This window comes from Chelonoidis abingdonii, chromosome 1, assembly GCF_003597395.2.
Source record: "Chelonoidis abingdonii isolate Lonesome George chromosome 1, CheloAbing_2.0, whole genome shotgun sequence".
Classification (NCBI taxonomy): domain Eukaryota; kingdom Metazoa; phylum Chordata; order Testudines; family Testudinidae; genus Chelonoidis; species Chelonoidis abingdonii.
Genome location: NC_133769.1, coordinates 178960771 through 178980443, shown reverse-complemented (window position 1 = coordinate 178980443; position 19673 = coordinate 178960771). Strand labels below are relative to the sequence as shown.

General features: G+C 47.8%; 1 protein-coding gene across 1 annotated transcript in view; it reads right to left on the bottom strand.

The window, feature by feature from the left end:
• Nucleotides 1–14474: 14474 nt before the first annotated feature.
• The window catches only part of PTGFRN (prostaglandin F2 receptor inhibitor), a 64169-nt gene continuing 58970 nt past the window's right edge, over nucleotides 14475–19673 (bottom strand). The window contains exon 9 of the mRNA XM_075063582.1: nucleotides 14475–16669. Coding sequence (XP_074919683.1) covers nucleotides 16503–16669 — 167 coding nt within the window. The 3' untranslated portion in view covers nucleotides 14475–16502. The remainder of the gene's footprint in view (nucleotides 16670–19673) is intronic.

The following is a 19673-nucleotide window of genomic DNA, read 5'->3' as shown; positions in this document are numbered from 1 at the left end:
TTTTTGGAGCTGTGGCAGCAGGGTCCGACACACAGTTACAGAGGGAGGCACTGCTGCTTCTCTTTCCTTCTGTGAGAGAGAGGCAAAGAGTTGCGTACTGGCCAGTGCTGCTTTCCCATTCATTTCAACAGGATGATTTGGAACACCATGACCTCTCTGGCTTTCAGCTTCAAGCTGTCCCCTACAGGGCATCCTGGGGTCCGTCCACATCATCTCTATGCATACCTGGAATGTTGCAGGAGAGCAACTGCCCAGGGGAAATCCAGCCCCCCTAGGCATCTGGCTAACCCACAGAAAATGGTTTGAATTAGGGGGACTTTCTGAAAGGAGTTTTCTGTAGGAAGGATGTTGACACAACATGGTTAGTTGAGAGTTGTGTAGCTCCCCGCAGCACTGCTGGGGTAGCAGCTGAAATAGAAGATTGGTTCAGGGACATGTCGTTGGAATGCCGATTGTAAAACAAACGCTGTTAGTGTGATCCCACCAGACTGGGAGAGGGAGCAAGGTTCATTTAAAGAACAAAACCAAACATAAGATCTCTATTTTCTCCTTTTAATAAATTGATTTATATGACACAGCCTGCAGGTCTGGGAGATAAAGACAGAGATTGCTTGCTGCAAGACTCGGTATGTTATTAGCTCCTACTCAGGCTGCTTGTTAGCCTGCTTGAATGATTTCAGTACAGATAAGCAGCCTCAGCTACAGAGCCCAGCCTCGGTCCTTGGTGACACACCTATCAGACAGAGCTCCCCACCAGGATGTTGCCTGCCTCCTATGTGCAACCATATAAAAGCAGCGTGTGCTTTCAGGGATCTGTTTCCACAAATGGCAGGAAGTAGAAAGTGGCTGATCATGACAAGCAGCAGCGTCTCTCTCTATAGGTATATGTATATAGGAGGAGGGATAAGCTCTGTGGGATGTTCCCCAATTGCCCTCCCCCACAAAGCTACAAAAGCTCCTCCATTGTGACAAAGCATCATGGGAGATGACTGGCAAGGTGTGAGGGTCAAGCAAATGGCTGAAGCCCATGCCATTGTTCTTGGACTAGGTCAGTCCTTACCACATCTGCTTACCTTACCTTAGTTCTTCCACCCCAGCATGAAACCCCCTTGGGCAGGGGTTAAGGAGCATTCCAGGAGCCTTCTACTGCCATGGCCAGGGCCGGCTTTAGGAAGTGTGGGGCCCAATTCGAAGAGTTTTGGTGGGGCCCCAGCAGGGATGACTTAAAATAAAAAAAACAACAACCCACGTGTGGCTTGTACTCACCGGGCGGTGCCCTGAGTCTTCGGCGGCACTTTGGCAGGGGGTCCTTCACTCACTCCAGGTCTTCAGCGGCACTGAAGGAGCTGCAGCCAAAGTGCCACTGAAGACCTGAAACGCCGCCAGGTGAGTAAAAATTAAAAAGGCGCCTCTAGCCAGGGAAGGGATTCTCACTGGGTGCGGGGCCCTCTTAGGCGCGGGGCCCGATTTGGGGGAATTGGTGGAATAGGCCTAAAGCCGGCCCTGGCCATGGCTCCCTGTGGATGACTCTGGCCTCCAGGGCTGGATTAACCTTTTGTAGGCCTAACTCCAAACATACTTGTGGGCCCCCATGGGGGCAATGGAGCATGGTGCAGGGGGTTCAGTCCCTGGAGCGAGGGGCCAGCCAGGGGCAATGGGGCATGACATGGGGCAGCCCAGCACAAGTCAAACCGGTAGCTGCCAGATGCACAATGGCTCACATGGCCCTGTGCTGCTAGCATACCCCTTCCCCTTGGTGTGGGCCCATCTCATGCCCCCCCCACCCCGATTCCCTATAGCCAAAGCCCCTCCCGGACCTGCTATGCTCAGCCCCCTGCCAGACCCTGCCACTAATGTACAGCACCCTGCACACCACCACAACTGTCCAACACCCCATACAGAACCCCTCACAGCCCAGCATCCCCCCAGGCCCTCCACAGACCCACTCCCCCACACCCTGCCTCCTGGCCCCACTCACCAGACCTGCTGGGAGGTGACTCTCTGCTGGGCTGAGCTGTCAGCATCCTGGGGTAGGGAATCACTCTGGCCCCTCTGGAGTGGCATGATCAGCCAGGGCCTGCACAACACAGGCTCCCTCAAGACCCAGTTGGCTGGAAGGGCCCAGACAAGCCCCCCCCTGCCCTCCTCACCAATGGCCGAGACTGGCCTGGCTTCTGCATCAGTCCCAGGTGGCTCAGCTCCAGGGACACAGGTGGGGCCCCACAGGCGGTGGGAAGGAGAGACTGCCTGGAGCTGGCGGTGCACTGGGGTCCAGCCAAGAGGCAGAGAGAAACCAGCGGGTGAGGCCAAGGGGTGGAGCCCTCAGCTGGCTGGCGGGTGGGCAGGCTGAGAGGAGCAATGGTGGGCTGCGGGATGGAGGGAACCAGCAGACTGGTGGGGTCTCAGGGCATAGAGCAAATAGACCAGGCCAGGACCTTCTGAGCATGGGCCCGGCTCCATGGTGCCCCTGGCACCATTGTAAACCCAGCACTGCTGGCCTCGCTTACTTGAAGATCCCAGGTCAAACAATCCCCCTACCAGGTCCATGGAAGAGCAAACTGCCATTGCTACCCCAACAGAGCAATGAAAAGAAAAACAAACAGAGGTCAGACTCACTGAGTTTCCTTCAGTCAGGGTGGAAATAATACACACAGGGGGACAATCTGGCTTAGAGTCTAAGTCAAATGATGTGTTAACTGACCTTTGCAAAAGAAAAACAGGATACACTTGCTTTATCCAGCCACATAGGTGTGTGTATAGAGCTCCCTAAACAAAGAGAAACAACAGCTCCCAGCCTGGAGGAATTTGCAGTCTTTAAAAACACGCCTCCTCCGAGGGAAAATGCTAAAACAAACATAGGGGAGGGCTAGCAAAGGCACAAAGCAGAAAGAAGGGAAAGGATCAGAGTCCTTTACAAAGCTGGTTAAAAGTTGCCAGTTCTGTTAAAAACCATTTCAGTGAAGACAGATAGTGGAGAGAGATTTAGCACTTCTATCTTCCAGGTACCTGAACAAAAAAGGAGGGATGGGGAGAGGGGAAGAGAGAGAGAAAGAGGAAAATGAAAAACTCAACAAAGACCAGGATAATACATAGACAAGCTATGCACTAGCTCCCAGGGAATTGATTAGATATGAAATTAGAGCTGGGGAAAAAAAATAGGGCACAAATAGATACTTACTTGTACCTTGAATGATGTGTTACAAGTGTTACTCTAGCACCCTCTGGGGACAGATGTTGTTACCTCTCACCATTTTCTCAAGGGAAGACTGATCAATGTAAGATTTGGAATAGTGGAGGCTTTTTTATCTATAAATACCCATGTAACACACACAATATGTTAAAAGAACATTAAGGTTTCATATTCTTACTTGAGTGCTTGACATTGCCACAATAAAAGCTGTCGTTACAATCTTCATTCAGCCCCCTTGTGCACGTGCATTATAATACAGTTTTTAATCACACGAGCACATACTCTCCCCCTCCCCCCCCTCGTCCTCTAGGCCCCCTTCCAATGCCTCTTCCTTACTCTCCTTGGAAATGGCCAAACAATTTTGGATGAAAGTTTCCAGAAAAAAATTGCCCGAGAGAAAGTTCAGCCTGAACAGTTAAAGCTTGGTAAAGCAACTGAAAGCAGGGTCTAATAATAAGACGCATCAGGGCCACCTTTATATGTGGTGCTACCAGCGGTGCCTGTAAATGTTAAAACTTTCCAATAGAGGACAACTCATACAACACTCCGTTTATGATCAACATTTTAAAAGCCCTTTGGGACAGTCATCCAAGCTGATGCCTTAATTGGCCTGTACCTTATGAGAGAGCAGGGGCCTCATGTGTGTGCTGCCAAGGGTGGCCAGCCAAGGTGAGCCCATCCCACCATGACTACACCGGGCGAGGCGGTGTTTGAGATAGGAAAAGCAGGGCTAAAGTTTTCAAACGGTGAAAAAGAAGCCATTCAAGCCGAGGCAAGAGGGTCTGTGTTCAGTCACTGTTTTAAAGGAATGGGCTGATTTTTAAGAATTGAGCTATTGATTTCCACCCCCTTGCCTGGTTTAAGCTCTTGGTTACATTAGAGAAGCCCTTGGCCAGGTGAGTATCTGTGATTGACAGCACCTGCCTATTCAGAGTACTGCCATTCTTCCTTGTCAATAGCTGAGAGTGGCCCCCACTCCTCAAACATCTAGCACAGCCCATTCCTCCCAGCTTTTAAAAACCATGGGCAAATCCAACTTTGCCCAAGAAGTGTTTTCAGCTTCGGATGCATCCAAAGAAGTGAGCTGTAGCTCACGAAAGCTCATGCTGAAATAAATTTGTTAGTCTCTAAGGTGCCACAAGTACTCCTGTTCTTTTTGCCCATCTAATGTGTTTCTGTTAGTCAAAATGGTCTGGCAAGTAAGTCCTAACTCCTGCATCTTAGGGCTTGGTGCAGTTTGGGCGGAAAGGGGCAGTGAAGGCTTTTCAGTTGACAGCATTATCACTTTTAGCAGCTCTTAGAGGTGTTTAATAATTGGCTGCAGCAATGGCTGTTTAATTCTCTCTACCATTTCAAATGTAACCATTTAATTTAAAAAACCCTCAGCCGCTGGAAAACCTGTAATCGAATCCAAGCCTCTGTCAATCTAATTAGTTTTGAAATAATGTATCTCCAGCACTTGGAGACCTAAATAAGCAGCTTAACATTAAAACCCAGCTTCTTTCCCAAACACTTACTGCTTATTTTTTTAAAATTCCAAAATGGAAGTTCTCATTAAACAATAGCCAGCTGAAATTTTTATTCCATTCCCCTCTTGGGTCCCGTCCCCCCACCAACTCCCGGCATTTGCCTTAAGAGCATGTGTCAGGAAGCTGGAGGGCAGGTGAGGAGCTATGTGTATCACCTCTGCCATTCTGTCCATCAGGCATTTTGAACCATGCTTCACTATTGCTAAAAAGAGACTCGTGTCTCTTCAAATCCCAGTGCAGACAAGGTTTAACCAGGTTACGTAACAGTTTATAATGCCTTGCTGTAGTTTAGCTTGGCAGGACTAGCAACCAGTAAGACCAAAACTATCACCTACTTTTGTCAACTGTTTGGTAATATGTTTAGGCCCGGTCTACGCTGGAATAGGGGTAGCATCGCTATTTAAAAGAAAATAGGCTGCATCGTCCTGGGAGAGGCTGCTCTTCCTGTGAGGCATGACCTGAAACTGAATTGTGAAGGGCCACCTGCAGGACTGCACCCTGGACTGTAACCTTGAGACAGCAGAACAATGCCCATGCTCCATGGGGTCCAGCAGCAGTCCAGGCAGGGAAGAGAAACAGGAGCTTTCTTTCTGCCATCCCTGCTGCTGCTTTTGCTCCTCCCTTCTCTGCCCACCCAGGGCAGCAGAAGTGTGCTTCAAAGGGCCATGGGGTTGGATTAACGGTTCCCTGGAGCAGATAAGTCCCAGAACTGAAGGATATGCAGGCAGGAAGGGGAGAGGAAAGGGAGAAAGTCCCCGCACCACTAGATCCATGCTCCACAAGTACCTCAACCCACAATATATCCAAAAATAACTGTGATCCAAATCCCGGAGTCCTTTAGGATATGAAGAGTAATGGGACAGGTCCCCCTGCCCCTCAGCCATTTCATCAGTGGCAGATAAAAAGGTTGAGAGACTTGGTTAGTGGGACCGGGCACAGGAGTAGGAGACATAGGCTCTATTTTTGCTGCAGCCACATACTGTGTTGCCTAAGGCACGTCACTTAATCTCCCCATGCCTCTGTTTCCCCATATGTAAAACTAGCATGATACTTGACCTCCTTTCTGAAACAGTTTCTGATCCACAGGTCAGTAACGTGGGTGCCTGATGGTGCCATTGTTCATGGGTCCAATCTGATTTGAACAGCGATTGACCTGATGCAAACTATTCCCTAAATAACTTACTCAAGGAATAACAGCAAAACTGTGAACGCATGATTCATCAACTAACATCTGAGTAGCTCTATTTATTCCAGCTATCACAGCGTGCAGTCTAGGGCCAAGGAGGTGACAGCATTCCTCCCTCCCCACACACACCCCACGCACTCCCCAGACGACTTTAAAGTTTAAAAACTGAGTTTTTAAGCTTGAGAATCAATAGCCTCCTTGCTGCACAAACTTAACTCTTGCACATGCCTTTCTGCTGTCAAAGCTACCCAGGGTGGTTCATCACTACACCTCCCTTAACTGAACCCTTCCTCTTATCTGAAACCAGGTCACAGCCCAGGGGGGCATTAGACAAGTGAGGCTCAGATAATAGTGGTTGCACTCAAGAGCTCCCTAGGCAGCTGCTTCCTGCAGGAGGAACGGCAGTTTCATTTCCTTTGCTTGGTTCTCCCCTCCAAGTCAGGGCCAGCTGGCTTCCCTAAGGCTGGCTGGCTCATTGGCATTTGCTGCACAAGCCTTTATCCACTGAAATCTGACTTGACTCCATTAAAATGGCAGGCGAGAGCTTAAGTGACTACAGGCCAGACACTCCATTGAAGTTAATGGGGAATTTGGGCCACGCAAAGACTGGAAGACTCAGATATTTGTGCTCCAGCGTGAGCTTTCAGCACATGAATACATACACGTGGGAGTGTAGCTGATCTGGCTGGCCTTAGGGCAGCCAGCCAGTCAGCTTGCTCTCTATAATTAGGGGAACTAACCGGCAGGCTTTGAAGTCTGCAATCAGGGCTAAGAAAACCTGACAGCAGACTTCAAAGTCTGCTGCGCCAGCTCGCCTGATTATGTGAAGGCTGCTGGTGTCCCTCAAGACACTGAGATAATCGTGGTAGCACGGCACTTTCCCCCTCCCCAAGTTGCTAGGATTTGAACTCAGGATTTTTTTCCCCCTCTGCTCCTCTAGGTAGGTGTGTGTGTGAGCTGAATCCTCCCTGGAGGAAATGTGGGTTCTGCTGAAACATACAGTGAAGGCCTGAGGGAGCTGGAACTCTTGGAGTGAACTCACCAATGGTTTTTGCTGTGGGTGCTGAAAGCCAGACAGGTCAATTGCACTCAGAGCGTGGAGCACTGGGCCTTATTGTGCTGTGACTGACTGATCTGATGCCAGCTACTGGGATAAAGGTTGACTGAAATCACAAATTTTCAAACCTGGCTGCCTAAAATTGGGCTCCTGCTCTCTACTGAGAGCAGTCACCTGAAACCCTGACCTTTGCTGTCGAGAGAGCCCAGCTTGTAACCACAAAAGGTGGCTTGTTAGCAGGCACTGGCTGAGCAGCTCTGACACTGGGTGAGGAGCAGTCTCCCTCCAGGACTAAGCAACCAGGCTGCAGGGAGACAGCTGCTGGGCACTCGTATGTATAAAGCACCTTGGCTCTGTGGAAGAAGTAGGGTGCTGTACAAACATGCTGAAATGGACTGTAATGAAAATACCCTGCTAAGAACCAAGGGTTCAGCACTGGACTATCAGGGGATCACACGTCCACGCCAAGAGGTACTAGCAGACCTCTGCAGAGCTCTCAGCTCCTGCAGCCCTGGCTGTGTCTGACTCTACCCAGTCCTAAAGAGCCTCACTCTCATCACTGTAACAGGTACAATATCCCCAGAGCATGGCCAGTGACACTCCACTCTAAACAGAAACCAGTTCTCTCCCCCTGCCCTTGAAACTGCGTGTCAGACAGGCAGCAGCCGCAGAAGCTGCTCAGATTTCACAAGGTCCATTAGCAGAGTCAAAGTGGGTCCGGCTGAAAGCCTGGAGCTGCAAACTCTGGCTTACTGCAGGCTCCTAAAGCCTCCAATCTGCTTCTTAGTGATCTATAGCTCCTCTGAAATGAATATAATCTGCTAACTTGGGATCATGCATGGCTCAGCAGAGCGAGGGGAGGGGGCAGAACCTTTCACTTCCAGTTTACATTCCAGCACTATTTGGCAGTATCTGAAGAGATACCAAGTGATGGCTATTCCGTGGCTATTGCTAGCAGACAGCTATTCATATCAATAAAATTGCTGCCCTCCCATCCCTTTGTCGTCAGTCTCAGGAAAACACCCACAGACAGAACAGGTTATATAAGCTGACCTGCTCTCCCCTGCAGAGGTGGTCCCTGGAGGCCAGATTGCAGGACAGTGTAGGTAACCACCAATGCTCTGCCATTTGTATGGAGAGAGGCTGCTCCAGCACCTTTCACCGTTACAATATTTACATGAAAAGAAACTTATTATGCCAAGTTAAACTTTGTTTCTTAAAAGCAGGTGGGGCTAAGAAATGGGAACTTCTTAGACATGCCATTTTTGTGACAGATACATTTGTGTGGTGCTGGATAGACAATTTCTACCTTGCCTCTCCTGTCGCACAGTGTCTCTGTCCCACCTTTGTTAGTCCCAGGGGTGCAAATGGTTCTAGAATGAGTGATTTGAAAAGTACCTAGATAAATGATCCATCAGGACCAGCACTACAACATGGCAAGACCGATCTTACATTGACATAGCACTTTTCATCCAAAGGAGCCCAAGCATTACGCCTATCATACATACCCCAGGGAAACGCCTTCCAATAAGGAAATGCAGCTACCATTTGAGTGTGAAGTGGCAGCACTACTCAACAGGACAGGGAGTGAATGCCATGGTCAGTGGAAGCAGCAGTGGCATTACAGAGGTAACCACATCCCCTTTCACATTGAAATTTGGTGAGAAAACCAGTTTATTAACAGACATCACACACCAACACACAGATCCTGAGCACATATATGCTATGTCCTGTGCAATATGGCACTAGTGACAGACAGCACAGTACCACCGACCACCATTCTGGGGCACTGGCTTATTGGTTATTTAAGAGTCACAAGCTGAGCCTCAGTTCTTGTCTGTTGAATGGGGCCAGTAATACTTCCTTTCCCCTACTCTTTGGCTGTTTAGACTTAGGCTCTTTAAGAAAGGAACCATCTTAGTAGCGGTGTTATAGACAGTGTCTTGCACAACAAGGCCACAGGTTCAGTTGGGGCATGTAATACCAGTCAATAAGAGCACTGCCTGTTGAATAACCAGCCCAAAGGCTATGTCTTTAGCGGACGAAGTTGGCCCCTTCTGCTTTGGCTCTGTGCTCCATGTTAGTTTGGAGCTGTTTCCTATCATTGGTGCTTAGTTTTACAGCATGTTCTCTTGGGTCCTTGAAGGCCATAAAATGTTATTAGGACGAGGGGCAGGATCCAGCCCAGCAAGGGGCAGAGTGGGACAACTGTACCCTCGTTTGGTTTCAAAACTGTGCCAAATTCTGGGGCTTGGCTCTAGCCACATTTGTAAACATTTCCAAATGCTGTACAGAGCCTAGCCCACGCCTTGTTTACACTAGCCTTTGGGGAAAATCTCCCACCATTGCACTACACTGAGCCCAACTCTAGCAAGAGCAGCACCATCATCTAAAACCTGCTCAGAACAGAGTTAGATGATACCCAGTGGTTAAAGACTCCCAGGCCTTGCCTATCGTAGTGCTCCTGCTGTTACTACCACTGGCGGAGCTCCACCAATGCTAATGCAAGGGTGGGAGATTGCCCAGAGGCTAGCACGGTCTGCCTCACAGCAAGCTATTTGAGGACAGGTAATGTTGCACTTGCGGGCAGATGGACATACTATATATGTGCTTGGGAGGGAGGGAGGAAGGGAGGGGGCAAAGAAAATTAGCAAACGAGAGCACTGTAGACAGAGGGCAGGAAGGTTAAGAAGCTAGGAGAAGAGAGATGGGGACGGAGCCCAGGATACAGGTGAGAGAGATGGCAAGGAAGGGGAAGTAGGATGGGAAATGAAAAAGTAAGCAAAGAGAGAGGAGAGCATGTAAGAAGCATTTAGAGATGAAAAATGGAAAGAAAAATGGAAAAAATGTAGCTACACAAAATATTGTTAGTAGAATTTTATATGCACTGCTATCCCCCATTTGGCTTGTTTGGCTGCAGTTCATATACTATTTCCACTGAGGTGGGGGTGGGGAAAGAGCTAGATATTTGGTATAGGTCTAGTAGAAGCGGCTATGTAGTAGGTCTGATACCATGCTCCCAAGCAAACGTGGAAAAAAGGGAAGCCCAAGCACAGAGCAAAGAAAGAGAAAAATAGGAAGAAACTACTTAGAGTGAAGTCCAATTGGGCTGTAGAAGTCTGAGGTTGCAGAACCAGCTCCGCATTCAGGTGGTCATCAAGAAAACGTTTTTTGAGGTTGCTTGTGTCAGACTAGGCAGCTTAATGCCTATACAGAAACTACATGGAGGGTCTCTTCAGTTAGTAGATATTTTGGTCTACACTAAGTCTGTTCAGCATCCTGACAACGAACACCATTCACAACCATATTCAGACAGTACAACGGTGTAGTGGAGAACTGGTTTTAAACAGCAGGAGAATGGATAACAATACTAGCACTTCTCTCCTGGTTCTACAAATGGCAGCAATCTCATGAAGTAATGCCGGTGCAAGACAACCTCCAGGGGAAAACACAAGCCTAGCAGGCATGCTGCCAGCACAGCAGCGGCACAGGACAAAAGCTGATGGGCCATCATTCTATTCCCAGGTATCTCACTTATTTGTGTTATGGTAGCACCTAAGGTTCCCAAATCAGGCATAGTGGCCTCATTGCGCTCAGCCACTATCAACACTTATTTGAAAAGAATCCCTGCTCCAAAGATCTCAACTTGGAAACTGGGAAAACATGAGAACTCCATGCTGATGTCGTGATCTTTTCTTTCAGTCATAGCTGCCAGACCTGAGCCGGGGAGGGCAAGAAACCAAGGCATACACTGTGGTGGGAGTTGCCACACAAGCCACCACTCAGCAGTGCTACACTGTGAGGTGGCTTTGGTATTGTGATCAAGCAGGGTAGCATGAGTGACCTGAAAGACTGACCTTGCCAAAGAACGAGTACAGGCAGTTCCCAGCGGCTTCTGCACCAGCGGACTTAAATTCCTACAGGAGGACAAATTACCACCCTTACAGTAGCAGAGCAGGGAGGTGCATTCTTCACACTGCTGTAGGGCTTGGTGATGTTACCAGCTGTGACAAGAGAAAAAAAATCCCAGACTGGGGGCATATCTTCACTGGCAGAGCTTTAACGTGGCCTGTGTAGTCGCAGCACAGCGTTGGGAGAGAGCTCTCCCAGCGCTGCAAAAAAACCCACCTCCACGAGGGACGTGGCTCCCAGCGCTGGTGCATTGTCTACACTGGCACGTTACAGCTCTCAGACAGAGTAGGAGAAACACAAATTTTCAGCACCAGTACCACTGACTTTCCCGATTGCTGTTTGGAAGAGTCAGGAGAGCCAGCCAGCAGCCCTGATACGCTGGTTTTAGAGGATACCATAGGCATTAACTCATGGCCCTTGCACAACCAACAGTCTGGCTCAGGGTGGACAGGAGGAGAAAGTTGCTGCTCTCAATATGGCCTGTTTTATAGTGGGCAGAGCAGGGAACCAAAGTTGAGACCTAGTTTGGATGATAATACACCATATAACCTCAGGCCAGTCATTTAAACTGTCCAACAAACGGGGAGAATACCTACTAAATTGGATGGGTAGGGGGGAGAAGAGAAAAGAGGGCTGCAAGGCTCAAATCTGATGTCTGTTTGAGGGGAGCTGCGAGTGCAAACCCGATGGGAAGAGCTGCCTGCGGTGTGAACATTCTGACCACAGAATGGTTACCAAAAGACTCGCTCTTTATTTTGAACATAAAAAGAAACAATACAGAGCATCATTAGAACCATTCAATTCTGGCATTCCACAATTATGCCAAACACCTTATTCCATACCTTCCACCAATTCCTGTCGATTTCATTAAGTGATTTTCAAGCAATGCCTGGTTCAGAGTCCAAGAAGAGAGGCATTTCCCAGCTGTAACTGAGTAGGGAACTTGTGGCAAAGTGAACAGAGTAAGATCGACAGGAGCCCTTAGCATACTTGGCTACTCGTTTCAATCCCAGGAGTTGCAGCTTAGAGGGTACTGAACCCTTGCATTGCACCTCATGCAGCTTAATCCTTAACCTCATTATACCAACCACTCCTAACACACACAAGTGGTTACAGGGAGTTAAAAAAAAAAAAAAAAAAAAAATCATGGGAAAGAGTGACTAAGACACATATTTTTTCTAGTTAGAGACGAGATTCCCATTGTATAAAAAAAGAGTATTACAAAATTGGCACACTTGGAAGACCTGCTGGGGAAGTAATGCCCCAAAGATTTCAGCCTTCAAAAATACAGCAACAACAGAGAGAAAGGGGGATGGAGCACCACCTCCCAAAGGGCTAGTGGCTGTGAGATCTAGTGGCCGTGAGATCTAGTGGCCAACTCCTTTCACGTGGAATGGGGAGGAGATGTGTTATGCTCTGATGGAAGAAGAGGTTACTCACCCTGTGCAGTAACTGTGGTTCTTCGAGATTTGTGCTCATACGGGTGCTCCACCTAGGTGTGCGTGTGCCCCAGAGGTCCTTCGAGATCTTCAGGAGCAGTGTCCGTTCAGCCCTTGTATCACTGTGGTTATCCTTGTGCCCTGCGCTGAGGCTGTAGCAGGCTACATGGGTGAACTGCCCCCTCAGTGCCTTCTGCATTACTGAGTCTCAGAGGAAACTGAAACCAAGGGGAAGGAGGGTGGGTAATGGAGCACCCACAGGACACACATCTTGAAGACCAACACAGTTACTACAAAGGGTAAGTAACTACTTCTTCGAGTAGTGTCTGTATGGGCACTCCACTCTTGGTGACTCCTGAGCAGTATCCCCCCAGGAAGGAGGGAGCTTCGGATTGGAGTCCATCACACAAGAGAGACCTACATTGCCAACAGCTGCGTCTGTGCCTAGAGAAGCTACGTATCGAAGACCATGTAACAGCTCTGCAGATTTCTGGAAAGGGAACATTGTTAAGGAGAGCCATAGATGTAGACTGTGATCTAGCTGAGTGCACCAAAACGCTGATGGTGGTGGAATGTCAATAGCCTGGTAGCAAGCTATAAAACACCCAGAAATCCATTTAGAGCAGGTCTCTGGGTAGAAATGGCAGAACTCGATTTCAGTTGCAGACAGGTCAAAAACAGTCTATTGGATTTACAAAATGGCTTAGTTCTGTCCAGATGAAATGATAATGCCCATCTAGAGCATGGAGAGCAGTCCCCAGGTTGGAAGTATGTGGCTTCAGAAAGAAAACTGGTAGGTATATGCTCCGATTCAAGTGAAATTCATATGTTACTTTAGGAGAAACCTGAGACGTGGCTGTAAGGGCACCTTATCTGTGTGGAATGATGTGAAAGGAGGGTCAGCCATTAAGGCCCCAATCTCTCTGACTCTGCAGGCTGAGAACTTCCTAGTAGCTACTAGGAAGGCTGTTTTCCTCAATAAAGTCAATAAGGAGCAGGTCGCCATTGGTTCAAAAAGGAGTTTTGTGAGGCTTTTGGGAACTAGGTTCGGGTCCTACACAAGATCTGTGGGAAAGTCTTTGCCTGTGGGAAGAGGGTCCTCCCAGGCCTTTCATGAATCTTGTGGGTGTGGAGTGAGCAAACAGAAAAGTCTTTGATCTAAGACTGGACTCCACCCTCTATAATTATTTTTTTCTTAAATTTAAACAAATACTAATCTAACTACTACGCACAAACTAAACTAGCTAACTAGAGAGAAACTCCGTAACTGCCGAGGTAGGCAAGAGGCAGACATGCTAATTCCATTATGCTGACACAGCTGAGAAGTAACTGAGGGGGCAGTTTGCCTGCGCAGCCTGATACCGCCTAGGCGCGGGGCATAGGGATACCAACAGCGCAAGTGCAGGTTAAAGAGACATTGCTAATGAAAGTCTCCGATCAAGGGAATTTGGGGCCCAGACGCACTCAGAGTGGAGCACCCAGAGGGACACTACTCAAAAAATAAGGTTGACATTAGCTAAGGACATGGGGACCCTTCACTAATGGGCAAGGAGCCCCCCCAGCCAAAATAACCGCGAGTTTCTTTCTGTGGGGAGAAAATGCCAGCATGAAGTGTGTGCTTAGGAGGAGCTCCCATTCCCCGCTTGTTCATTCCATATTACTGCATTACGAGTCTGATTGTGTTTCCCCCAAATGTAACTGACAGCAACAGAGATGAGGGTTAAACCTGCAAGGAGAGTGAGTGACTTGTGCTTTGGATAACTAATCCCCACTTTCCCCCATGCTAGAAACATTTAAAAAGAATGGCAATGATGTGAGGAAAGCAAATATTAAAGCAGGAACGGTAAGAGTTGTTTAGTTATGTGTGGGAAAGAGGACATCAGTGCAAACTCAGTGCCCCACAAGACCATCAAGTGAGTGCCTCAGCGGTAAGGCAGCGCAGGAGAGGACAACAAACATTCTGCGCTGGTTCTGGAAGAGTAGGACATTCTGCTCTAGCAAATCACCTCCTGTGCTTGCCTCTTTTTGGAGAATATAGATGCAAGTTCTTACACTTTAACATGGGGAACTCATTTGTGCCATGAAGGCTATGTATTCCTCCTCTGCCAGCTTCTTGCGATGTCTGCCTGCAGATTCAGGAAGGGCACTGAAATATGAGGCTCAGCTGCAGGAAAAGCTAGCAATAGGGAAAGCTGCTGAGAAGATTCAGGCCAAGATTTTCCAGCTGTGACTAGTGATTTTGCGTGCTTCCCTTTCGGGATGACCATATGAGACACCCTAAAAGGGGTCAAACTACAAAACAATTGTGCTGAGCACTCACTGGGAAGAGTCAGGCTGCTTTTGAAATGCACGCATCCAAAACAGTCACATGAGAAATCTTAGCCTAAGTCCCTTTTAGGGAAAGAATCTTGTGCCAGTACTGGAAAAAAATCAAGACAAAAGTAACTGAGCATCTCAAATAAATGCAGTTTGCAGTGGTTACAATACAACGGCGCTAAAGACTTCACCAGCTCAGCTGTGAAATGAAGTCATGTTAATAACAAGGAGGTTAGATCCCGCAGCACCCCTGGAAGGTACGCATAAATGGACTACTAGTCATAGAAAAGATCTAGAATATAATGAAAGTCTAGATGGTTAATTGTGCTGATCGATCATTGGTTCTTTATTTTTAAAGCATAATGGAGAAGGATGGAGCATTGACAGTAACTCGATTTCCCATCTTTGTTGATTTTAGCCAAACCTTGGATGTGATATCAGCATACTTCTTTTGTACACAATGTCTGACTTTTATTGCTTAAAAACACTAGCTGTGCTAGAAGACAGAGCTGCCCGGATAACTGAGAGCAGCTCCTTAGGAGCTATGCCAGAGGACTGTGAAAGACCAGAGCTGGGCTTTCATACTATAGCACCTATGAATATGCCTCAAACCCCCTGGAGAGATCTGCCCATGTAGTGCCCAGCAATGGAGAGAACCTATTGAAAAGACAGGGATCACTGCAGGTATAAAAAGATGGAGACCTGTTTAAAACAAAAAACTCTCCCCTATGATGGCCTGATTTTGCACCCACACTGAGTCACAATGTGGCTGCTGTCGATCATGGACATTGCTAATGGATGCTCTAATCTGCTGCCAAATTAGAGATTGCAGAGATGTGTGTTAGGTGACTGCAAGGAAACAAAATGGAAATGAACCTATTCTGAGTATACGTAACAGCTGGTTCCCACATCATTTCCAGCCAACGGCCAGTTGACCATACATCTGAAAAGATCTGGTGGTCTCCATCCTCTTCCTAAAAGGACAGGTGTTCCTCTGATGAACACATCACCACCGCCATGACCAGTAACTGGTGCCTTGCTGGTGATCTCAGCAGAGAGGCCAAGGAGACTGAACTCTCCACTCAGGGAGAGTAGTGCTTCCTGTGGGTCAGGGTAGAGGCACAGTGAGAGGGGCTGTGGTGGGAAGGAAGATCTGCGCTGTGAAGTACTTGGTCTGAGCATTCAAGCCTCTAGGGTTGCCAAGGTGGCACTTGTCACCAGAACAAAGACCAACTTTAAAAAAAATATTTAAGAAAATCGTTTAAAAAATTGTCTCAAACAGTCCATACACGCTGTATTCTGGAGTGAACTGCAAACCCCTGAAAATAGGGGAAGAGAGGGCACCCTGACAAGCATAAACCCACCCTTGACCATTGCATCTTCACCAAACAAGTACTAGAGCACCCCGTACGACTGTTTCCTTCCCAGTGCTGGAGACAGAAACCAAACCCTGGGGGGAAGGGGAGGGAGGAGAGAGAGAACAGGTCAGCTAGTTTTATAAAAGGCAAAATATTTCTCCCAAGCCCCACCCACCACAATAACCCCCCTCCCAACAATGTTAACACACAAAGAGAGTTCCTAAAAAACAAGACAAAAGGATTTAACAGTGAATCTTGTCCAAAGGCAGCAGAACAGTTTGTGTGTCAGACGAAAACATCCCCACAGTAAGTGTCCCTGGAAGAAAAGCTCTGTGCTGGTACACATGGCCTGTGTGCTCAGTACTTAGCATGTGGAGAGGAGAAGCTCTAGGTCCTGGCTTAGATCAGAGAGAAAGATACTGTCCATTGGGCATGTGTGTGTGTGTGTCACACACCTCTGTCTCAGGTCAACTGCCCAAATCTCTCCCAAAACGTGTGTAGTCTCATTCTCACACTCAGTCCATCTCCATAGACATTAGCCGGCGTCGCTCCCGTCTGGTTTCTTGTACTTCCTTCTTGCAACACCAGCGGGAACTGCAGTAGCCTATGAGGCAGGATAAGAGTCCGATGATGGTGGCCAGACCAATGCCTATCAACAGTGGATATTTCAAAGCGTTCAGCACTAGGAAGGGTGGAGAAAAAAGAAAAAGCCAAAGAAAATTATTAAATATAGTGCATAGAGAAATGCCAAACACGTTTACTCTGTCTAAGAAAGGGAAAATACACATCAGCCAGAGACAGATGAAACCATTGGAAAGAAAGAAATTCTAGTTCCCCCTTCCCATTTTGAAGGTTCTGAAAAAAATTCAGCTCTCACCTCCCCCGCCGCCCTTTGCTTCCATAATTCTCAAGCCCACATGGAAACAAGAGGACAGGATGCAAAATCTCATAAGAGAATGTCTCATTGTGAGATTCCCAGCTCCAATCTGACAGACTCCAAAGATTAATCTAGTCCTGAGGAGCATTCGTATTTTGGGCGCTTAACCGAAGCAGATACATCCACCAACAATTTAAACAAAGCCGGATGGAAACCCATTCCTTTTACAACACAGCTTCCAAGTGACGCATCAAGGATTCTGACTTTTTGAAGGTCTGAATAAGTAGATTTAGAGCTCATTAGGAAGCAAATTCATTCTAGTCACCTAGAAGTTTCCAGTCAAGTCCATATTTAGGTGCCCAAAGAAGTGGTCTGCCTTTCAGAAGTGCTGAGAACCCTGCAGTTCAGTGAAATGGATGGTCTGGAATGAGGACCCATTCAGGGGATTTGGTAAATCAACCCAAGAGGCACACTGCTCCAGGAGGCTCATGCAGAGTCTGACTCAACTGCAGCTCTCTCTGTGGCTCATATTGAAAAGCAATATTAGTTGTTGGATTAGCTCCACCAGGGACGGGAGTGAAGCATTAGAAACTGACATTTTGTCCCCAAGGTAACTCACTATCTGCACAGAGAGCAGAACAAAGACTAGTGCTTCATTTCATCTTCTTTGGGACTCTCAGTGAGGCCATTCCTTGAATTTCCGGGAAGTACTTTGGTAAGTGCTTTGCCTGAAATGCCTCCTAGATTATCACTAATCCCAGTTTAACTATCTGCTGGATGCATAAACCTAATGTTATGTACATGCAGCAGTTAACAAAATTAGTTTCTCATACTTCAAGAAATTCAACAGTTGTGTGCAACTTGCAGAAAGGGCTGAAACGTAAGTCAAGAACCATGAGCACAGGGAGCAATGTATCTTGTGTTTACAACAGGGCAGCAGGAGTCAGACTCCTGGGTTCTGTTATTTATTTTCATACTAATTGCATGACAATCCACCGTGCCTCAGGTCCCATCTGAGAAATGCAGCTAAGGCCTGGTCTACACTACAGAGTTAAGGCGACTTACGTCAACCTTTGTTGACAAGAGATGCCACCTCTCCTAATGGCGTTGCACCATGGTCTACACACTGTGGTCAATGCGAGCGCAGACACTGTGTGACCAGTATCAACCCCAACAATCCTCCAGTAGCTGTCCCACAATGCCAGACAGCAGCTGCTCTGGACACAGTTGTGAACTCCACTGCCCAGATGCTGGAAGCCACCCACTTCCCTTTAAAACCCACATATACTTTTGGAATGCCTCTTCCTGATTGTTCAGCTTGACAAGTGAACCCAGCAGCTCTCCACTGTTGTGTGCAACTGCCCAACCAACCATACCAGTTACACGCTATAGACATGCTCTTGCCTGGAGGAGACAGGAGGTATTGGATCTCCTGGGCCTCTGGGGAGAAGAGGCTGTGCAGACACAGCTATGGACCAGTCGCAGAAACATGGACATATATGAAAAGATTGCACAGGGGATGCAGGCGAAGGGGTATGACAGGGATCAGCAGCAATGCCACATGAAAATGAAGGAACTGTGGTAGGCATATCATGAGGCCAACCGTCTATCTAGTGCTGAGCCACAGACTTGCCACTTTTAGAAAGAGCTGCAGGCCATACTTGGGCCCTACAGATCACCATGGATGCCCATACAGAGACCCTTGCCTAGAACAATGAGAAGAAGGGAGATGCAGCAGGAGATCCTGCTATGCCACGAGCCAAGAACTTGGAGATTCCATCACCATCTAGCCAGTACTGCCAGCCAAGCACAAATGAACCTGATCCAGTAGAACGAACCTCAGGGTAAATGTGGGCATGCATTCTCCCTTCACATGTTTAGATGTGGAGATGGCACCTGGCCCAATCAGAGATTAGCAGGACTCAGGTATCTATGCTTCACTGTTTTACTCAACAAGAAGAGGTAAAGGTACAACACACAGAGGTAGTATTTTCTGCTTTTCAGTCTCCTGTAGAGGTAGGCAGTGTGGGGCATGCATGACATGGAGCACTTTGTTTATGTGCACAGAGATGTCCCTTGTATCCTCCTGAGAGATCTTGATGAAACTTCCACGGAGGTACTCTTCAATCGTCTCCCGAATATTTTTAGGGATGGCTGCTTTACTTCTGCATCCATAGTAGGACACTTTCCCCACGTCACTCCATGATGACTTTGGCAGGCACCATTGCAGTGTTCTCTGGGCTTTGTGACCCTCAAGAGCAAGATATCAGCTAAAATCATTGCTGTCCGTGGTAAATAGTGCCAGTACTCAGTGCCATTGCCCTGTACTCATGCCCATGGAAATAAGTGCTGAAATTTTTTGATTGACACAACCAAACAATTCCCTCCTGATTCATCACCTTTCCCCTAATGGCCATAGTGACCGTGGCTGGTGCTGTGCAGAGGCACTCCAGAGGATCAATAAGCAGGTCTTGTTTAAAACTTGTAGGTGAATACGGGAAGGGAATTCTGAGATCTTCTGCTTTCTGTTGTGATTGTAAGTATGGCCACGTCTACACTACGGGATAAAATCGAATTTGCCAAAATCGGTTTTATAAAACTGATATTATAATTTCGATTTCATGCGGCCACACTAGGCACAGTAATTCGGCATTGTGCGTCCATGCTCCGAGGCTAACGTCGATTTCTGAAGCGTTGCATTGTGGGTAGCACTTCCGTAGCTATCCCATAGTTCCCGCAGTCTCCCCCGCCCCTTGGAATTCAGGGTTGAATCTTAATTGTCGCGGGGGGTTCTGGGTAAATGTCGTCA